Source organism: Rhinopithecus roxellana, chromosome 6 (genome assembly GCF_007565055.1).
Source record: "Rhinopithecus roxellana isolate Shanxi Qingling chromosome 6, ASM756505v1, whole genome shotgun sequence".
Lineage (NCBI taxonomy): Eukaryota > Metazoa > Chordata > Mammalia > Primates > Cercopithecidae > Rhinopithecus > Rhinopithecus roxellana.
The window spans coordinates 46,524,406-46,546,580 of NC_044554.1; the positions used below are offsets into that span (position 1 = coordinate 46,524,406).

General features: G+C 48.1%; 1 protein-coding gene across 7 annotated transcripts in view; it reads right to left on the reverse strand.

Moving 5' to 3' along the window:
• Positions 1-22,104, reverse strand: part of ZKSCAN5 (zinc finger with KRAB and SCAN domains 5) — a 35,150-nt gene extending 13,046 nt beyond the window's left edge. Inside the window, exons 1-6 of one of the 7 annotated variants that reach the window (XM_030932588.1) lie at positions 21,904-22,104; positions 18,887-18,971; positions 17,747-17,997; positions 16,034-16,553; positions 9,022-9,160; positions 246-328 (exon numbers count right to left, since the gene is read on the reverse strand). In XM_030932588.1, coding sequence (XP_030788448.1) covers positions 246-328; positions 9,022-9,160; positions 16,034-16,447 — 636 coding nt within the window. In that variant the 5' untranslated portion in view covers positions 16,448-16,553; positions 17,747-17,997; positions 18,887-18,971; positions 21,904-22,104. Of the gene's footprint in view, positions 1-245; positions 329-9,021; positions 9,161-15,426; positions 15,587-16,033; positions 17,717-17,746; positions 18,175-18,886; positions 18,972-21,903 lie in introns of those variants that run through there. The other 6 variants (XM_030932587.1, XM_010375780.2, XM_030932589.1 and 3 more) reach the window with 6 other exon arrangements.
• Between the last annotated feature and the right edge of the window lie 71 nt (positions 22,105-22,175).

Sequence of the window (22,175 nt, forward strand, 5' to 3'; positions counted from 1 at the left end):
ATCTCCACTAAATTCTCATTCCCTATATCCAAATTTGGAGTGAGGGGAAGAACTGGGCTCATTAAAAAAAGAAACAGGGAGGAACTGTGCCTCAAAGAGGATGGGGAAGGACTAGGCAGAAAGGAAAAAGGCCAAAGGAATGAAGGTACCAACCCAAGATGGGCCTGGTCACTGGCTAAAGAAACTGAACTCCTGCTGAAGGTTCAGGATGGGTCCTCTATGAGGGCAAAGGGGCACCAGCTCACCTGGGACCCAGTTGAGAGAAGTGAAGCTGTCAGCTCCTGGCTGTCCTTCAGGGGAAGGGAAGGAACTTGGAGAACAGGAAGGGCTAAGGGAGGAGAAAAAGAGGTTTAAGTGAGAACATCTTTGCCCGGTTCTCAATGCCATCATGTTCCTCTTATGCTCAGGAATCCATAATGGCCCCTACTGCACTGAAGCCAAATTCTTCTGCCTAGCTGTCAAGACCCTCTAATTTCTGGATCCTCTCACACTATGTTATTCCTCCTTTCCTCTAGACTTCCTACAATGGTCAGGCTAATCCCTGCTTGTCATTCTGCTTTAAAGGATGCATTCTGTGGCCAGGCACAGTGGCTCACGCCTGTAATACCAGCACTTTGGGAGGTCAAGGTGGGCAGATCACTTGAGGCCAGGATTCAAGGCCATCCTGGCCAACAAGGCAAAATCCCATCTCTACTAAAAATACAAAAATTAGCCAGATGCCGTGATGCATGCCTGTAATCCTGGCTGCTTGAGAAGCTAAGACATGAGAATCACTTGAACCTAGGAGGCAGAGGTTGCAATGAGCCAAGATTGCACCACTGCACTCCAGCCTGGGCAACAGAGTCAGCCACTGTCTCAGGAAAAAAAAAAAAAAGACTGGGTGTGGTGGCTCACACCTGTAATCCCAGCACTGTGGGAGGCCAAGGCAGGCAGATCACAAGGTCAGGAGTTCGAGACCAGCCTGGCTAATATGGTGAAACCCTGCCTCTACTAAAAATACAAAAATTAGCCAGTGTGGTGGCCGGTGCCTGTAGTCCCAGCTACTCAGGAGGCTGAGGCAGGAGAATTGCTTGAACCTGGGAGATGGAGGTTACAGTGAGCCAAGATCGTGCCACTGCACTCCAGCCTGGGCGACAGAACAAGATTCCATCTCAAAAAAATAAAAATAAAAAGTGGGGGCCAGGCACGGTGGTTCACGCGTGTAATCCCAGCACTTTGGGAGGCTGAGGCAGGCAGATCACAAGGTCAGGAGTTAGAGACCAACCTGGCCAATATGGTGAAATCCCATCTCTACTAAAAATCCAAAAATTAGGCGGGTATGGTGGCAGGCACCTGTGGTCCCAGTTGCTCAGGAGACTGAGGCAGGAGAATTGCTTGAACCCGGGAGGTGGAGGTTGCAGTGAGTTGAGATCACACCACTGCACTCTGGCCTGGGTGACAGAGCAAGACTCCCTCTCCAAAAAAAAAAAAAAAAAAGGATGCATTCTACTTTGCCAAGATCAAATTTCATTATCTCGAAGAACCACCAAAGTCCCACATCTTCCATGAAACTGAAGCATTCCTAACAGCCCAGGGCTGCTCGAGCTTTAATGTACAAATAAATCACCTACATCCCCTAAGGGATCTTGGTACTTGCAGATTCTGACTGAAAAGGCCTGGGGTGAGGCCTGAGAGTTTGCATATCTTTTTTAATTTTTTTTTTTTTTTTTTTTGAGACAGTCTCACTCTGTGGCCCAGGCTAGAGTACAGTGGTGCCATCTCAGGTCACTGCAACCTCCACCTCCCAGGTTCAAGCAATTCTCCTGCCTCAGCCTCCCGAGTAGCTGGGATTACAGGTGTGCACCACCAAGCCTTGCTAATTTTTGTAGTTTTAGTAGAGACAGGGTGTCACCATGTTGTCCAGGCTGGTCTCAAACTCCGGTAATCCGCCTGCAATGGCCTCCAAAAGTGCTGGGATTACAGGTGTGGGCCACGGCGCCCGGCCCCTAGTTTGCATTTCTAATAAGCTCCCAGGTGATGCCAGTGCTACTGCTCCCTGGACCACTCTTGGATTACCATGGCCTCGGAAATCCCTTCCAGAATTTCCATGGTTACTTTCTATTCAGTCAAGAAGTGTGTATTAAAACTACTCTCTATCTGCCTATCTCAGGAACAGACAGAATAATTCTTACCTTGGAAAACTACTGTCTAATGCAAGCTTGCCCAACCCGCGGCCCGTGGCCCGTGGCCCACGGCCCAGGACAGCTTTGAATGTGGCCCAACACAAATTTGTAAGCTTTTTTTTTTTTTTTTTTTTTAACACAAGTCTCACTCTGTTGCCTACGCTGGAGTGCAGTGGTGCAATCGCAGCTCACTGCAACCTCCACCTCCCAGGTTTAAGTGATTCTCCTGCCTCAGCCTCCCAAGTAGCTGGGATTACAGGCGCCCACCACCGCACCTGGCTAGTTTTGCTTTCTGAGATGGAGTCTCGCTCTGTTGTCCAGGCTGAAGTGTAGTGGTGCGATCTCGGCTCACTGCAACCTCTGCCTCCCGGGTTCAAGAGATTCTCCTGCCTCAGCTTCCCGAGTAGCTGGAATTACAGGCATGTGCCATCACGCCTGGCTAATTTTTGTATTTTTAGTAGAGACTGGGTTTCATCATGTTTGCCAGGCTGGTCTCAAACTCCTAGTCTCAAGTGATCTGCCTGGTTCGGCCTCCTAAAGTGCTGGGATTACAGGCGTGAGCCACCGTGCCTGGCCCATACATTTGTAAACTTTCTTAAAACATTATGAAGGGCCAGGCACGGTGGCTCACGCCTATAATACCAACATTTTGGGAAGCTGATGCAGGCGGATCACCTGAGGCCGGGAGTACAAGACCTGCCTGACCAACATGGAGAAACCCTGTCTCTACTAAAAATACAAAAATTAGCTGGGCGTGTGGTGCATGCCTGTAATCCCAGCTACTCGGGAGACTGAGGCAGGAGAATCGCTTAAACCCGGGAGGCGGAGGTTGTGGTGAACTGAGATTGCGCCATTGTACTCCAGCCTGGGCAACAAAGTGAAACTCTGTCTCAAGAAAAGAAATATGAGATTTTTTTTTTGCAATTTTTATTTTTTTAAGCTCATCAGCTATGGTTAGTGTGAGTGTATTTTCTGTGTGGCCCAAGACAATTCTTCTTCCAGTGTGGCCCAGAGAAGCCAAAAGATTGGATACACCTGGCCTAACGGGAAGGGCACACAGGCAAGCCTTACAGCACAGCATGAAGAGTGCCATGACGAAAGTTGACCCAAGTTCCCGTGGGACCACAGAGGCAGGAGCACTTACAGAGTGGAGCAGGGGAGGCAGGGGCAGCAGCAAAGCCTTTCCCCGGAAAGTGACTCTGGACAGTAGGAATGGAGATGGGGAAGATGGGGTGCTTTCCCCACAGCAGGAACAGCATGTGCAACACCCAGACATCTCACCTCTGGAAGCCAGGGACCACCTGACCCTAAGGTCACCTCTGCTTGCTGTTTGTCTAAGATCCACAGCATGTCTGGATCTCACCATCCACCTGTGCCTTGACTTGCACAGACCTGCCTGGGATTAAGCTGTAACTGGACAGTTTAGACCCTGTTAGTATTTAGATCTGGAGTCCTGGAGATCTCGGGGCATCATCCATGGCTTGCTGATTTCCAATGACTAGGGAATAAGGAGCAATGACACAAAAAGGACAGGACAATGGTTACAGATGAAAGCCAAAAGCAGAGAAGGCATCTGAAACCAGGACTGGCTAAAGACTGAATACATAAGTTGATGAAAATGGTGAGTAAGGTCTATGTCCGAATGAAGAGTAATTTTGCTAAAATAAACCAGCTAGGGTCTGGTTAACAGGGCACAGAGGATGAGAAGTAGCTGGAAACAAAGGACAAGAGCCGGATGGAGAGAAACCCTGAAAGTGGACAGAACCCAAGTGACTCGAGGAGGACGCAGTCTGTGCCTAGGAGAAGTTGGTGCTGAAGCAAAGACAAGATGTGGCCAGGTGCGGTGGCACATGCCTGTAATCCTAGCTACTCGGGAGGCTGAGGCAGGAGAATCACTTGAACCTGGGAGGTAGAGGTTGCAGTCACACGACTGCACTCCAGCCTGGGCAACAGAGTGAGACCCTGTCTCAAAAAAAAAAGCAAAGACGAGATGGCTCAGAAGAGGGGAGGAGGATTGATTCAGTCAGGCTGCTTGGGTTCAAATCCCAGCTCTGTTATTCCATAGCTTTGTGACGTGGGACAAATCAACTTAACCTCTTGAGGCCTCAGCTTAATTTCTTTTTTTTTTTTTTTTTGAGACGGAGTCTTGCTCTGTCGCCCAGGCAGGAGTGCGGTGGCACAATCTCCGCTCACTGCAACCTCCATCTCCTAGACTCAAGTGATTCTCCTGCCTCAGACTCCCGAGGAGCTGGACTTCAGGCACCTGCCACCACGCCCAGCTAATTTTTTTTGTATTTTTAGTAGAGATGGGGGTTTCACCATGTTGGCCAGGCTGGTCTCAAACTCCTGACCGCAGGTGATCTGCCCGCCTTGGCTTCCCAAAGTGCTGGGATTACAGGCTTGAGCCACCAGGCCCAGCCCTGAGCTTAATTTCTAATAGAAGGATAACAGTAACAGCTATTCCACTGAGCTACTACAAGGATTACCTGTTGGCACATCCAGGTGTACTGTACACAATACTAGTGTTCCCATTTCTTTCCTGAGCAGTTTTTTTTTGTATTGTTTTTTGAAATGCAGTCTCACTCTGTTGCCCAGGCCTGAGTGCAGTGGCACAATCTCGGTTCATTGCAACCTCCGCCTCCCAGGTTCAAGCGATTCTCCTGTCTCAGCCTCCTAAGTAGCTGGGATTACAGGCATGTACCACCACACCTGGACAATTTTTGTATATTTTTAGTAGAGACGGGGTTTCACCACATTGACCAGGCTGGTCTCAAACTCCTGACCTCAGATCCACTCACCTCAGCCTCCCAAGGTGCTGGGATTACAAGCATCAGTCACCGCCCCCGGCTTTTCTGAGATGTTTTAAATTTTATTTTTAATTTTTTGTTATGGAGACAGAGTCTGACTCTGGCTCCCAGGCTGGACTGCAGTGGCACTACCACAGCTCATTGCAGCCTCGAACTCCTGGGCTCAAGCAATCTCCCACCTCAACCTCTGGTATAGCCAGGACACAGGTGTGTGCCACCATGCCTGGCTAAATTTTTTTTTTTTTTTTTTCTGAGACAGAGTTTTGCTCTTGTCACCCAGGCTGGAGTGCAGTGGTGCAATCTCGGCTCACTGCAACCTCCACCTCCCAGATTCAATCAATTCTCCTGCCTCAGCCTCCCAAGTAGCTACTAGGATTACAGGCATCCACCACTATGCCCGGCTAATTTTTTGTATTTTTAGTAGAGATGGGGTTTTGCCATGTTGGTCAGGCTGGTCTCAAATTCCTGACCTCAGGTGATCCGCCCGCCTTGGCCTCCCAAAGTGCTGGAATTACAGGCACGAGCCACCACGCATGGCCAATTTTTGTATTTTTTGTAGAGGTGAGTTTACGTCACGTTGCCCAGGCTGGTCTCAAACTCCTGGGCTCAAGAGATCCACCTGCTTTGGCCTCCCAAAATGCTGGGATTACAGGCATGAAGCTACTTTCTTTTATACCAAAAATAAGATCACTAATACCTTTGTTTAGCTTTCATTGAACATGGTTGAGAATTCCGAATTTTTCATTTGCTGCCCACACTGGCAGAGAGGAAAATTTGCAGAGGACGACTATTATCAGTCAATTCAGAAGATGACACAGAAAGACAGCTATACTCTCTAATGAGAATGATGAAACTGAAAGTGTAACAGAGATTCTAGAGTGAATTTCAAATGATAACATCCTAGATGAATTTTCTTAAACTCAAGAATCAATGATAAAAAATGTATTTCTAATTTCAAAATGGAAAATGGCATTCTTATCTTGTGAGTCATTCAACAGGAAGGACTTCATCACCCAGTATTTTGCAATAATAAGAAGATAGTAAGAGATTCTGGACCATCACATTTTGCTAGAAGGACTCAACTTTCTAAAAGCATTGTGTGACAGTATTCTTTTCTTTTTCGAGATGGAGTCTTGCTCGTTGCCCAGGCTGGAGTGCAGTGCCGTGGTCTTGGCTCACTGCCATCTTTGCCTCCCGGGTTCAAATGATTCTCCTGCCTCAGCCTCTTGAGTAGCTGGAATTACAGGCGCGCACCATCACGCCCAGCTAATTTTTTGTATTTTCAGTAGAGACAGGGTTTCATCATGTTGGCCAGGCTGGTCTCCAACTCCTGACCTCAGGTGATTCACCCACCTTGGCCTCCCAAAGTGCAGGGATTACAAGTGTGAGCCACCGTACCCAGCCAACAGTACTCTTGTATCTTTCTTTCTTTTTATTTTTTTTCTGAGATGGAGTCTCACTCTGCTGCCAGGCTGGAGTGCAGTGGCGCAGCCTTGGCTCACTGCAATCTCCGCCTCCCTGGTTCAAGCAATTCTCCTGCCTCAGCCTCCTGAGTAGCTGGGACTACAGGTGTACACCACCACACCCTGCTAATTTTTGTATTTTTAGCAGAGACAGGGTTTCACCATGTTGGCCAGGATGGTCTCTATCTCCTGACCTTGTGATCTGCCTGCCTCAGCTTCCCAAAGTTCTGGGATTACAGGCATGAGCCACCGCACCTAGCCATTTTTTTTGTTTCTTTTTTTGAGACAGAGTTTCATTCTGTCACCCATGTTGGAGTGCTTTGGCACAATCTCAGCTAATTGCAACCTCCACTTCCCAGGTTCAAGCAATTCTCGTGCCTCAGCCTCCCGAGTTAAGTGGGATTACAGGCTCATGCCACCACACCCAGCTAATTTTTGTACTTTTAGTTGAGACAGGGTTTCGCCCTGTTGTCCAGGTTGGTCTCGAACTCCTGACTTCAAGTGATCTGCCTGCTTCAGCCTCCCAAATTGCTGGGATTACAGGCGTGTGCTACTGTGCCCAGCCTCTTTCATCTTTTATGATGTTCATACATAAAAATGTACTTGATATATTAAAGTTTCTAAAAAGTTGTTTTTCACTATCCTATGATTCTTCTGTCAACTATTCATAAAATGACTCTTAAAATAGAAAAAAATGGCCAGGCACGGTGGCTCACGCCTGTAATCCCAGCACTTTGGGAGGCTGAGGTGGGCAGATCATGAGGTCAGGAGATCGAGACCATCCTGGCTAACACGGTGAAACCCCGTCTCTACTAAAAATACAAAAAATTAGCTGGGCGTGGTGGCGGGCGCCTATAGTCCCAGCTACTTGGGAGGCTGAGGCAGGAGAATGGCGTGAACCCGGGAGGCAGAGCTTGCAGTGAGCCGAGATCGCGCCATTGCACTCCAGTCTGGGCGACAGAGCAAGACTCCATCTCAGGAAAAATAAAATAAAATAAAAAAATAACATAACAAAACAAAACAAAACAAAACAAAATAAATAAAATAAAATAGAAAAAAATAGAAAAAAAAATAGAAGGATTTACTGGCCCCACAGGGTCAACAGTGAGATCTATTTTTCCTGGTACACTGAGGGTTAAAAGAGTGCTTTTAGGGAAAATGCTTAGAATAGTTCCTGCACAGAGCACACACTATGGAAGCCACATTGCTGCTGCTGCTGCTGTTCTTTTTATCACAGCGAAAGGAAAGCTGGAAATGATTAGGGCAGGGACACATGTCAAGGGAAAAACTTGACCAACAAACGGAGCCTAGAAGTCTGGAATTAAACCGAGAAAATACAGTCCCTTATCCACAGTCTCTTATCCACAGTCTCTTATCCACAACGCTGAAATCTGAAAGCTGAAATCTCAAAGGTGTTCCTTTCCTTTCTTTAACTTAGGCGTTGAACTAATTTGACAGCAAAATTTGACCTGATGTGAAGGTATTTAAATCTTTATTTAATAAATTTAGTATAAAAATGCACACATTTCACTGCAGAAATATTAATGTGTGTGATTACGGGTACCAACTCAAACCCTGTTGCTAGTTTGATGTGTGGTATGTAAGTCATATTATCCAAAAAAAATTAAAATAAAATAAATAAATAAATCATATTACCTTACCAAATCTGCAAAATGCTGAATTCTAAAATATATCTGACACCAAGGGCTTCTGATTAGGGACTGAACACGTCATAATATAATACTCAGCTGTTCCTTTTTTCTAACTTGATGTGTATCTAAGACTGGTTAATAAAACTGAGGAGGGGAGGAAGAAAGAGAGAATCAATGTTTTAAAGGTCACTGTGAAAAGCTACTTTAAGTTAGATTTCAAGGTGAGTGAATGAGCAGCGAGAAATGAATGCAATTAGGAACTGGGGAGCTTTTTTCTTTTTTTAACATAAGCATTAAGATAAGAAAATCTGTGAGGGAGGCTGAGCACAGGGGCTCACACCTCTAATGCCAGCACTTTGGGAAGACAAGGCAGGTGGATTACTTGAGGCCAGTTGTTCAAGACCAGCCTGGCCAACATGGTGAAACCCCATCTCTACTAAAAACACAAAAATTAGCCGGGCATGGTGTAGGCACCTGTAGTCCCAGCTACTTGGGAGGCTGAGGTGGGGTTATCACTTGAACCTGGGAGGCAGAGGGTGCAGTGAACCAAGATCACACTACTGCTCTCCACCCTGGGCAAAAGGGCGAGACTCTATCTCAAAAATAAAAGAAAGACAATCTATGATGGAAAAGCAAAAATCTGTGATACTTTTGTAAAAGATCTGTAGATCTTTTAATAGTCCCTGTACCCAGAGCTGTCATCATTTGCACTGTAGCTTCTTAATGAAACTGGTGTAATTCCTAGCCATCCTAGGCATGGCTTTCATGGAACACTAGGGACTCAACTCCAGGTCCCTGGCCTTTCTCTGCTTCTAGACCCTGCAGGCTATAGAGAGGCTGCTCAGCCTAGAGTCTCTCTCCTGCACATGGTGCCTGCTACATGGCCAAGACACCCATTCTCGAGCTCTATCTGTTCCACTGCATCACTGAGCCTCACCATTTTCCTCCAGGAGATGAGGCTTCTGTGGCGCTTGCTCAGGCTGGGTGTCCACGGTCAGGGGCTGGGGACTGCAGGACTCCTGTACTGCTCCAGGTGGTGCCATCTTCTGAGGAAGCACATCAGGGCAGGCGACAATCTAACAACCACAACCACAACCGATCAGTACAGTTACAGAGAAGGCCATGAAAGAAATCAGTAGAGTCACAGTGGACTTTCATTCATTCCTTTGCCAAATATTTAATGTGCATCTACAATGAGCCAGGCACTGATTATGCAGTTATTTAATAAATATGGTTTACTTCTAGTTGGAGAAGACATTCATCAAACACATCAAAACACAAAAAATACATAATTATGAACTGGACTGTATGTTGGAAAGGAAAAGAAACTAATTCCATGAGACAGAACAGAGGAGACCTATTTTAGACTGGGAGGCCAGGGAAGGCTTTCCAGAGGAAGTGTCCCTTAAGTAAACACTTAAAGGTTGAGAAGGGCTGGGCGCGGTGGCTCACAACTATAATCCCAGCACTTTGGGAGGCCAAGGCGGGCGGATCACGAGGTCAGGAGGTCAAGACCATCCTGGCTAACACAGTGAAACCCCATCTCTACTAAAAAAAAAATACAAAAAAATTAGCCGGGTGTGGTGGCGGGCTCCTGTAGTCCCAGCTACTCAGGAGGCTGAGGCAGGAGAATGGCGTGAACTCAGGAGGCGGAGCTTGCAGTGAGCCGAGATCAGGCCACTGCACTCCAGCCTGGGTGACAGAGCAAGACTCCGTCTCAAAAAAAAAAAAAAAAAAGATGAGAAGAAGCCAGCCAGGAAAAACGCAGAAGTAACCCAGGCAGACAGAACACTCAAAAACTCTCTCAGGGCCAGGTGGGGGAGCTCATGCTTGTAATCTCAACACTTTGGGAGGCTAAAGAGGGAAGATCACTTGAGCCCAGGAGTTCAAGACAAGCCTGGGAAACCCAGTGAGATCCTGTCTCTCCAAAAAAATTAAAAATTAGCCAGGCATGGTGGCATGTCCCTGTGGTCCCAGCTACTCAGAAGGCTGAGGTGGGAAGATCACTTGAGCCAGGACGTCAAGGCTGCAGTGAGCTATGATCACACCATGGCACTCTAGCCTTGGTGACAGACAAACAGAAAAGAAAAGAAAAGAAAAGAAAAGAAAAGAAAAGAAAAGAAAAGAAAAGAAAAGAAAAGAAAAGAAAAGAAAAGAAAAGGGGAGGGGAGGGGAGGGGAGGGGAGGGGAGGGAAAAGAAAAGAGAAAAGCGAAAAAGAAAAAGGAAGGAAAGAAGGAAGAGAGGGAGAGAGGGAGGGAGGGAGGGAAGGGAGGAAAATTATCAGGCAGAAAGAGGATGTCTGGTACAGTCAGGAACCATAAGAAGGCCAGTGTGTGAAGAGGAAATAGAGGTGAGAAGGGAGATTGGAATGGTCATCATAGCACTCAGGAAGTCACACTGGACAGACCAACATCGAGACTGAGGCTACCTCACACCCTGCATGCTACGTCCTCACTCTTTCTGTTTTTGGTTCTTGCTCAGCCCTAGGTATACACAATTACTCTGCCACAACCACTCTCTAGAACCTGCCAATTCTGGAAGGTACTAGCTCACTACTAACATAATGGAATGTAATAAGTTCCTTTCCCCTTTTCTCCCTCCCTTAGGTTTCAAAGCACTTTTTTTCCCGAACCCTCCTGGTACTGGTAAAATGTGGTGTAGCAGTTCCATTAAGAGATAGCTGCAGGCCGGGCACAGTGGCTCATGCCTGTAATCCCAACACATTGGGAGGCAGAAGCAGGTGGATGACTTGAGTTCAGGAGTTCGAGACCAGCCTGGGCAACATGGCGAGACCATGCCTCTACTAAAAATACAAAAATGAGCCAGGTCTGGTGGTGTACATCTATAGTCCCAGCTCCAAGGGAAGCTGAAGTATAAGGATGGCTTGAGCCTGGGAGGCAGAGGTTGCAGTGAGCTGAGATTGCACCAATGCACTCCAGCCTGGGTGACAGCAAGATTCTGTCTCAAAAATATAAATAAACAGGCCGGGAGCGGTGGCTCACGCCTGCAATCCTAGCATTTTGGGAGGCCAAGGCGGGCAGATCACCTGAGGTAAAGAGTTCAGGACCAGCCTGACCAACATGGATAAACCCCATCTCTACCAAAAACACAAAGTTAGCCGGGTGTAGTGGCACATGCTTGTAATCCCAGCTACTCAGGAGGCTGAGGCAGGAGAATTGCTTGAACCTGGCAGGCGGAAGTTGCAGTGAGCCGAGATTATGCCACTGTACTCCAGCCTAGACAACAAGAGTGAAACTCCGTCTCAAAAATAATAATAATAACTAAATTAAATAAATAAAAATAAAAAATAAACAAAATCCATTAACCATAAAATAAAATACTTAACTAACTGTATAAAAATGTTAAAACCTTCAGGAGACTGAGGCAGGAGAATCAACCCAGGAGGCAGAGGTTGCAGTGAGCCGAGATCAGGCCACTGCACTCCAGCCTGGGTGACAGAGCAAGACTCCGTCTAAAAAAAAAAAAAAAAAAAAAAAAAAACTTTTAAACCTGGCTGGGCACAGTGGCTCACACCTGTAATCCCAGCACCTTGGGAGGGCAACGCAGGAGGATCCCTTGAGCCCGGGAGTTCCAGACCAGCCTAGGCAACTTGGCAAGACCTCATCTACAAAAAAATTTTTTTTTAGTTTAGCTGTATGTGGTGGCAAGTGCCTGTAGTCCTAGCTACTCAAGAGGATCACTTGAGGCCAGGAGTTCAAGACTGCAGTGAGCTATGATCGTGCCACTATACCCCAGCCTGGATAATGGAGTGAGGCCCTATCTCTAAAAAAAGAAAACATTAAAAACAAAAATCTCCACAAGCAAAGACAAACAACAAACTGGAAAAATAATGCTTACAACTCATATGACAGACACAATGCTTATTGTTTCTAATAGGTAAAAAAAATAGATAAGGAATATAAACAGATAATTCACCACAGGAAAGGGCATACAAATAATCCTTAAAAATATATGCTGTGGGCCGGGCGCGGTGGCTCAAGCCTGTAATCCCAGCACTTTGGGAGGCCGAGATGGGCGGATCACGAGGTCAGGAGATCGAGACCATCCTGGCTAACACGGTGAAACCCCGTCTCTACTAAAAATACAAAAAATTAGCCGAACGAGGTGGCAGGCGCCTGTGGTCCCAGCTACTCGGGAGGCTGAGGCAGGAGAAAGGCGTGAACCCGGGAGGCGGAGGTTGCAGTGAGCTGAGATCCGGCCACTGCACTCCAGCCTGGGCGACAGAGTAAGACTCCATCTCAAAAAAAAAAAAAAAAAAAAAAAAAAAAAAAATATATATATATATATATGCTGTGGTCAAACAAAAGAAATTCCAATTGAAATTTCACAGAAATGGCCAGGCGTGGTGGCTCACACCTATAATCCTAGCACTTTGGGAGGCCAAAGTAGGTGGATCACCTGAGGTTGGGAGTTTGAGAACATCCTGGCCAACATGGTGAAACACCATCTCTATTAAAAATACAAAAATTAAGCCAGTCATGGTGGCTCATGCCTGTAATCCTAGTACTTTGGGAGGCAAAGGCAGGAGGATCACCTGAGGTCAGGAGTTCAAGACCAGCCTTGCCAACATGGTGAAACCCCATCTCTACTAAAAATACAAAAATTAGTTGGGTGTGGTGGTGCATGTCTGTAATCCCAGTTATTCAGGAGGCTGAGGCAGGAGAATCACTTGAACCCGGGAGGCAGAGGTTGCAGTGAGACGAGATTGCGCCACTGCACTCTGGCCTGGGAGACAGAGCGAGACTCCATCTCAAAAAAATAAAAATTAAAAAACTAAAAAAATTAGTCAGGCGGTAGTGGGAGGCTGAGGCAGGAGAATCGCATGAGCCTGGGAGGTGGAGAGTGCAGTGAGCCGAGACTGCACCATTGCACTACAGTCTGGGCGACAGAGTAAGACCCTGTCTCAAAAAAAAAGAAAGAAATTTCACAGAAATAAAATATTGAATCTTCTTTTTTTTTTTTTGAGACAGAGTCTCACTCTGTCGTCCAGGCTGGAGTGCAGTGGTGCAATCTTGGCTCACTGCAACCTCTGCCCCCCGGGTTCAAGTGATTCTCCTGCCTCAGCCTCCCGAGTAGCTGAGACTACAGGCGCATGCCACCACACAGGGCTAATTTTTGTATTTTTGGTAGAGACGGGGTTTCACCATGTTGACCAGGATGGTCTCGATCTGATCTCGTGATCCACCTGCCTCAGCCTCCCAAAGTGCAGGGATTACAGGCGTGAGCCACTGTGCCCGGCCAATACTGCATCTTATGTACTGGCAATTATCACAAATTTTGGTAACATTGTGCTATCAGGTTATGGCCACAAAATTTCTCTCATACATTGTTGGTGGTACTCTAAATTGTTAAACCCTCTATGAGGGAACAAGCCTGTCAACAGCTATCAAAATTACAAATGTACTTTTTTTTTGAGATGGAGTCTCACTCTGTCGCCAGGCTGGAGTGCAGTGGCAGAATCTTGGCTCGCTGCAACCTCTGACTCCTGGGTTCAAGCAATTCTCTTGCCTCAGCCTCCCGAGTGGCTGGGATTACGTGCCACCTCACCCAGCTAATTGTTGTATTTTTAGTAGAGACGGGGTTTCACCATGTTGGCCAGGATGGTCTCGATCTCCTGACCTCATGAACCGCCCACCTTGACCTCCCAAAGTGCTGGGATTACAGGCATGAGCCACCGTGCCCAGCCTACAAATGTACATCTAAGCCAACAATTGTGAGTTTCAAGCACTCCTTCTACAGTTAATTTTATACACATATATTTTTTCAATTTAAATTTTTTAACTTTTTACTTTTTTTTTGAAATAGGGTATGGCTCTGTCACATAGGCTGGAATGCAGTGGCAAAATCACAGCTCACTGCAGCCTCAAACTCCCAGGCTCAAGGGATCCTGCTGCCTTGGCCTCCTGAGTAGTTGGAAGTATAAGTGCATGCCACCACACCCAGCTAATGTTTTGTTTGGTTTTTCTGGTGGAGATGGGGTCTCGCTCTGGTGGAGATGGGGTCTCGCTCTGTTACCCAGGCTGGTGTGGAACTCCTGGTTTTTGTTTTTTTTTTTTTTTGAGACAAAGTCTTGCTCTGTCGCCCAGGCTGGAGTGCAGTGGCCGGATTTCAGCTCACTGCAAGCTCCACCTCCCGGGTTTACGCCATTCTCCTGCCTCAGCCCAAAGTGCTGGGATTAAAGGCTGGGATTACAGGCTTGAGCCACCGCGCCCCGCCGGAACTCCTGGTTTTAAGTGATTCTCCCACCTCAGGTTCCCAAAGTGCTGGGATTACAGGTGTGAGCCATCGTGCCCAGCCCATATGTATATATACACATACATATGTATATTACATACGTATATATATTCATACATACGTGAAATATTCATTGCAGCAAAGTTTGTTATAATACAAATTTAGAAACAATCTCAAGGAGGCCGGGCGCGGTGGCTCAAGCCTGTAATCCCAGCACTTTGGGAGGCCGAGGCGGGCGGATCACGAGGTCAGGAGATCGAGACCATCCTGGCTAACACGGTGAAACCCCCGTCTCTACTAAAAATACAAAAAACTAGCCGGGGGAGGTGGCGGGCGCCTGTAGTCCCAGCTACTCGGGAGGCTGAGGCAGGAGAATGGCGTGAACCCGGGAGGCGGAGCTTGCAGTGAGCTGAGATCGGGCCATTGCACTCCCTGGGCGACAGAGTGAGACTCCGTCTCAAAAAAAAAAAAAAAAAAGAAAAGAAAGTGGGATGGTTAAGCCAGGTGCGGTGACTCATGCCTGTAATCCTAGCTCTTTGGGAGGCCAAGGCGGGCTGATCATGCGGTCAGGAGATCGAGACCATCCTGGCTAACACGGTGAAACCGAATCTCTACTAAAAAATACAAAAAACTAGCCGGGGGAGGTGGCGGGCGCCTGTAGTCCCAGCTACTCGGGAGGCGGAGGCAGGAGAATGGCGTGAACCCGGGAGGCGGAGCTTGCAGTGAGCTGAGATCCGGCCACAGCACTCCAGCTTGGGTGACAGAGCGAGACTCCGTCTCAAAAAAAAAAAAAAAAAAAGAAACAATCTCAAGGAACAATTTAAATGGAACAACTCAAACTCCTTCCATAAAAGTTAATACAATGCAATTTCAAAGAGCGAGATAGCTGTAATGGCAGTGGCATGGAAGAAACCAAGATATAAGAAAAAAGAGGCAGAAGTGCACAGTGACTTAAAAGACAATTGCGTTTTTCCAAAGTATGAAACATATATATGCTTATACATACAGAATATAGTACAGCTCTGTAAGAATACACAGGTGAGAACTAGGCAGTTGAGAGAAATTGGGGATGGGAGGAAAACTTACTTTTCATTATAACCTTATGTACCTCTTTGAATTTTGTATCATGTCACTCAAAAAATAAACAGTGGCCGGGCATGGTGGCTCACGCCTGTAATCCCAGCACTTTGGGAGGCCGAGGTGGGAGGATCACGAGGTCAGGAGATCGAGACCATCCTGGCTACAACAGTGAAACCCCGTCTCTACTAAAAATACAAAAATAAAAAATAAAAAATAAAAAAATAAAATTAGCCAGGCGTGGTGGCGGGCGCCCACAGTCCCAGCTACTCCGGAGGCTGAGGCGGGAGAATGGCGGGAACCCGGGAGGCGGAGCTTGCGGTGAGCCGAGATTGCCACACTGCACTCCAGCCTGGGCGACAGAGAGAGACTCCGTCTCAATAATAAATAAATAAATACAGTAATTTAAAAATAAATAAAATCGCAGATTGTCTTCTACAGGTTAACACACTGGATATTGCTTCTCTTTGCTGGAGTGGCAGGAAGTCACAGGGTACCTAATCCCAGGAGAACAAAAGAATATGAATGAAGCACCAGAGAACTAAGAATCTCACCCCTGCTCAGCAGATCGTTCACTCCTCTCCTGCATTGCTCATATAGCTTCTCTTTGACTCACCTGCTGTCTGCGTTCCTCAAGTTCTCGCTGTATATTTTCTATCACGGCCACCGCCTCTTCTCCACTTTCAGGGTGATGCTCTCTCACCCAGGGCTGGAACTCTTCAGGCAGGATGGTCAGGAACTGCTCCAGCACCAGCAGCTCCAGGATCTGCTCCTTTGTGTGCAGCTCAGGCCTCAGCCACTCACAGCAGAGCACCCGGAGTTGGCTGAGAGCTTCCCGGGGTCCTGAAGCCTCATGGTACTGGAAGTGCCTGAAGCGCTGGTAAAAAGTCTCAAACGTTGGAGGGTTGTACTCCTGCATCCAGGTGCAGTCTTCTTCTTCCACCTTCACTATGAGAAGGTCTTCCTGCTCCTGGGAAGTCTCAGCTGGGGGGTCTAAGTCTATAACTTCCCGGGATTCGGTCATTATCATTCCAACTCAGAGGGAAGTCCCTCGAGGCTAGCTGTGTTACACTGAACCAATTGGTTTTCTGCTCTTTAAGATCTTCTGAAGGACACTTTCAGTAGCATGCAACCTACTGATGTATTGGGAATCATTATTAGCAAAGACAGATGGCAAAGAGGTCATCTATACTAAAGATGACCACTCAAAGTAATTACTTAAAAATAAGGACTACAAGGTAGCCATCACTTCACCCACAAAATGATAATAAGGAATATCCCCAACATTTAAAAAGTGTATTAGAGAGCCATACAAATCTAACATCAGGCCCAACCTAAAACACAGTTTTAGAGTGAAGAACTTTACATTCCATATAAACAACGGGACAAGACTAGTCCAGACGCAGCCGCTCCTTCTCTCTACCATAAGACAAACTTAAGTCTGAATACGGGTGAAAATCATTATAATGGTCAAAACTGAGCCTGTCCTCTAACCTACAAGAGCTTGACAGGCCAAGGGGAGACTCCATCGGTCCCAAAGAGAAGCAGCGTTTATAAGGTACACATCTGAACCTGGATTCCTCAGAATGGCCCCTGACCCAGAGATACAGAGAATGTGGCCCGGTCAAGGTTAGGGACAGGAACCCCGTCCAGTCACGAAGCCCCTGCCCCCTCCCCTCAAGGCCCCACTCTAGGGGAGCTCTCCTGGAACATCAAGCTCCCCGCAGCCGAAGCTGGGAAGAAGCGGTTCTTCCCACCGAGAGAAACCGAAGCCGACACTTCCCAATACTTCCTCGCCGGAAGTAACCAAGTCCAATCTTGCCTTGTCCAACGGGGTTAAACGGTTAGATCCCACCCCCCCGAAGCACTTCCGCGTCCTCTCTAGGAATCCCGGAGGACCTCGCCTCGCAGGCAGGGCGGACCAATCGGCGTGGAGATGGACGCGGGCCCCGAGTCCCAGGCCACCCTCAGTGACTCGCACGTCCCCAGGGCCCCCGAAGCCGCTCGCACAGCATCATCAAAGCGAGGAGGCAAATGGAGCCACCCTCTCCCCTGCTCCAACCCAAAGCCATTGAAACAGCCCAAGCTCCTCCCCTTTCAGTGGGGCGGGGAAGGAGGAGCGGCCTCAGGGGTTGGGCTGAGGTTGCTCGTGTCTGATTGGCCGGGGAGCATGCGCCTTCCCCCCCGCCAAAGCTCTGCGCCCCGATTCGAAGTAGGTCTGTACCTTGCTGAGAGCTCGCAAACCTCGCTTATGTTGAATTTGGGGCCCTTAGGTTTTCTTCACCCGCATCCTCGCTACTCTCACTACCCACTTTCCAAAGACACCCACCTCTTGACCACCGCAGTCGGCTCAGAAGGCCGATATCTTCAACGTCACACCCGGGAGGCGCGGGGATCATCGGCTCCCAGGACTACATCTCCCAGGAGGTGGCGCGCGGGACTCGCCGGTTCGCCATTGGGGGCGCGGCTCCCTTTGCAGCCTCGGTCTCGCGAGCCTATCAGAAGGTGGCAGAGCCGGGAGTCGTGTCCTCTGGAGCCCCGGCAGGAAGGCTGGGGGTGGGCGGAGGGAGCGGGGCATCCCTTTGAAGGAAGGGGCGTTGCTTACACAGGGCTTCCCTGGCCATGGGGTTCTCATCCTTAATGATACCTCTTTTAAGCCAGGCGCGGGGTCCCATGCTTGTAAGCCTAGCGAATGGACAGGCTAAGGAAGCAGGATAGCTTGAGCACAAGAGTTCGAGACCAGCCTGGGCAACATAGCGAGACTCCCCCCCCCCCCGTCTATTTGTAATACCCTCCCTTGGCCGGGCTCGGTGACTCACACCTGTGATGCCAGCACTTTGGGAGGCCGAAGTGGGTGGATCACCTGAGGCCAGGAGTTCGAGACCAGCCTGGCCAACATGGTGAAACCCCGTCTCTACTAAAAATACAATAACTTAGCTGGGCGTGGTGGCGCAAGCCTGTAATCCCAGCTACTTGAGAAGCTGAGGCAGGAGAATCACTTGAACCCTGGAGGCTGAGGTTGCAGTGAGCCGGGATCGTGCCATTGCACTCCAGCCTCGGGAACACAGTGAGACCCCATCTCTCAGTAATAATCTCTCCTGATTTTTTTTTTTTTTCTGAGACAGAGTCTCGCTCTGTTGCCCAGTCTGGAGGGCAATGGCACGATCTCAGCTCACTGTAACCTCTGCTCCCAGGTTCTAGCAATTATCCTGCCTCAGTCTCTTGAGTAGCTGGAATTACAGGCACGCTCACCACGCCCAGCTTATTTTGTATTTTTAGTAGAGACAGGGTTTCCCCATGTTGCCCAGGCTGGTCTCGAACTCCTGACCTCAGGTGATGCTCCTGCCTCGGCCTCCCAGTGCTGGGATTACAGGCGGGAGCCACCGCGCCCGGCCAATCTCTCCTTTTCATATTTTCATATGGTGCCTTATAGTTCCCAAGCCCCACCCCCGTGCCCCGCGCCCTTTACAAAGTTGATGGGCAGGCAGGAGAAGAGTTACTGTTGCCACTGTTTTACAGGCGCGAAGGAAGGAACTGCTGTGAAATTGCAGCATCTGCAAAGAGATGAGAAGATATTTAGAAGTTAAAGGTCTCTTTTCAGGGAACCTAAAATCTTGCATTGTAAGTAGCTTCCTATCTAGGACCGAACCCCAGGTGAATGTTTGCATTGCCTGTGTTTTGTGTGTGAGTGAGGTAGTATAGGATTTTGCACCTATGGCTTAATTTGATTGCCCTTATAAAGTTGTTTAATGTCTATGAAAGTTGCTACAGATGGGCATGGTGCTTCACGCCTGTAATCCCAGCATTTTGGGAGGCCAAGGTAAGAGCATCACTTGAATCCAGGAGTTCAAGACTGGCCTGCCCTTTTTACCCCGTCTCTGCAAAAAATAAAGTAAAATTAGCTAGGCATGGTGGTACATGCCTGTAGTCTCAACTACTCAGCAGGCTGAGACCGGAGGATCACTTGAGTTCAAGAGGTTGGGGCTGCAGTGAGTTATGATTGTGCCATTGCACTTCAGCACCTCAGTGACAGAGACAGCCCGTCCCCCCCAAAAAAAAAAAAAAATTTAAGGTGGATATCCATTCTTTTCTAATATATTTACTGCCATTTGAATTATTTATTTATTTATTTGTATTTATTTATTTTGAGACGGAATCTCACTTTGTTGCCCAGGCTGGAGTGCAGTGGTGGGATCTCGGCTCACTGCAGCCTCTGCCTCCCAGGTTCAAGTGATTCTCCTGCCTCAGCCTCCCGAGTAGCTGGGATTACAGGCATGCGCCACCACACCTGGCTAATTTTTTGTATTTTTAGTAGAGACGGGGTTTCACCATGTTAGCCAGGATGCTCTCGATCTCCTGACCTTGTGATCTGCCTGCCTTGGCCTCCCAAAGTGCTGGGATTACAGGGGTGAGCCACCACAACCGGCTTGAATTATTTATAAATACCTTTTGCATTTCAATACTTTATTTCTTAAATAGATTAACACATTTGCACGAGTCAAAATTCAGAAGGGCACTTAAAGTCTTCCTCTCATTCTCTTTCTACATTCATTTTTCTCTCTAGAGATAGCCAAGATGACTAGTTTCTTTTTTTTTTTTTTTTGAGATGGAGTTTTGCCCGTTGCCCAGGCTGGAGTCAGTGGTGCGATCTTGGCTTACCCGAACCTCTGCCTCCCGGGTTCAAGCGATTCTCCTGCCTCAGCCTCCGATGTAGCTGTGATTACAGGCATAAGCCACCATGCCCGGCTAATTTGGTAATTTTTAGTAGAGATGGGGTTTCTCCATGTTAGTCAGGCTGGTCTTGAACTCCCGACCTCGGGTGATCCACCCACCTTGGCCTCCCAAAGTGCTGGGATTACAGGTGTGAGCCACCGCACCTGGCACCATAGGTGACATTTTTATGTGCAGTTATTAAACATGCCTGGATTGATAGTGTTTGGTTTTTTTGGGCGTGTGGTGGGGACCAGGGTTGCTTGAACCCAGGAGGCGGAGGTTGCAGTGAGCCAAGGTCAGGAGTCCAAGACCATCCTGGCTAACATGGTGAAACCCCGTCTCTACTAAAAATACAAAAAATTAGCCGGGTGTGGTGACATGCACCTGTAATCCCAGCTACTCAGGAGGCGTAATCCCAGTTACTCGGGAGGCTGAGACAGGAGAATTGCTTGAAGCCGAACGAGACTCCATCTCAAAAAAAAAAAAAAAAAAAAATTAAATTTTGTATGGAGACACAGTCTCACTATGTTGCTCAGGCTGGTCTGGAACTCCTGGGCTCAAGCGATCCTCATTTTATGCAAGTTGCAAGTCACCAGCAGCTTGACATCAACCAAGGCACTTTGTTTTAGAGATAGGCTCTTGCTCTACCCAGGCTAGAGTGCAGTGGTCTGGTCATATCTCACTGCAGTCTTGACCTCCTGGGCTCAAAGGATCCTCTGACCTCAGCCTCCTGAGTAAGTGGTGTGTCAGGAGTTGGTTCCTTCCGGTGGGTTCTTGGTCTCCCTGACTTCAAGAATGCAGCTGCGGACCTTCGCGGTGAGTGTTACAGCTCTTAAAGATGGCACGGACCCAGAGTGAGTAGCAGCAAGACTTATTGTGAAGCGCAAAAGAACAAACCTTCCACAGCATGGAATGGGACCTCAACGGGTTGCCGCTGCTGGCAGGGGTGGCCAGCTTTTAATCCCTTATTTGTCCCCTCCCATGTCCTAGTTCTGTCATATCAGAATGCCCTTTTCTCCATCTTCCCTGCGATTGGCTACTTTTAGTATCCTGCTGATTGGTCCATTTTACAGAGCGCTGATTGGTGCATTTTACAAACCTCTTGCTAGCTACAGAGCGCTGATTGGTGCATTTTTACAAACCTCTTGTAAGACAGAAAAGGCCAAGTCCCCACTCCACCCAGGAAGTCCAACTGGCTTCCCCTCTCAGTGGGCCTACAGATGCTCGCCACCAAACCCAGCTATTTTTTTTTTTTTGTATAGATGGGGGTCTCCAATTCCCGACTTCAAGTGATCTCTCCCCCTCGGCCTCCCAAAATGCTGGGATTACAGGCATAAGCCACTGAACCAGGCCAGGACACATCTTTGAGCCTCAATTTCCTCATCTTTGTTAGGATCAAAGTCGTTAACATCTGATGTACATGGAAGTACTTAGTCCAAAAGAAAAAAAAAAAAAAAACTTCTAACTGGGTTCAGTGGCTCACGCCTGTAATCCCAGCACTTTGGGAGGCCAGGGCAGGCGGATCACGAGGTCAGGAGATCTAGACCAGCCTGACCAACAGGGTGAAACCCCGTCTCTACTAAAAAAACCAAAATTAGCCAGGCATGGTGGCGCACGCCTGTAGTCCAAGCTGCTGAGGAGGCTAAGACAGCTTGGCGACAGAGCGAGAGTCCGTCTCAAAAAAGAAAAAACAAAAAACTGTCCAACCTGGGCAATATAGTGAAACCCCGTCCCTACAAAAAAATTAATAAAGCTGGGCGTGTTCGCGCGCACCTGTAGTCCTAGATACTTGAGAGGCTGAAGCTGGAGAAGTGCTTGAACCCGGGAGACAGAAGTTGCAGTGAGCCGAAATCGCGCCACTGCAGTCCAGCCTGGGCGACAGAGCGAGACTCTGTCTATTTAATCCTGAAGGTTCCCGCCCTTGCCGGTGCTCGGCCACCGGCTGGGACGCCCGTATTTCCCTGGGCTGCAGGAAATCGTCAAGACCCACTGCGTCGGGCGGGGCTCGGACGATAAACCAGCGAGATGCACCTCACCCCATCAGG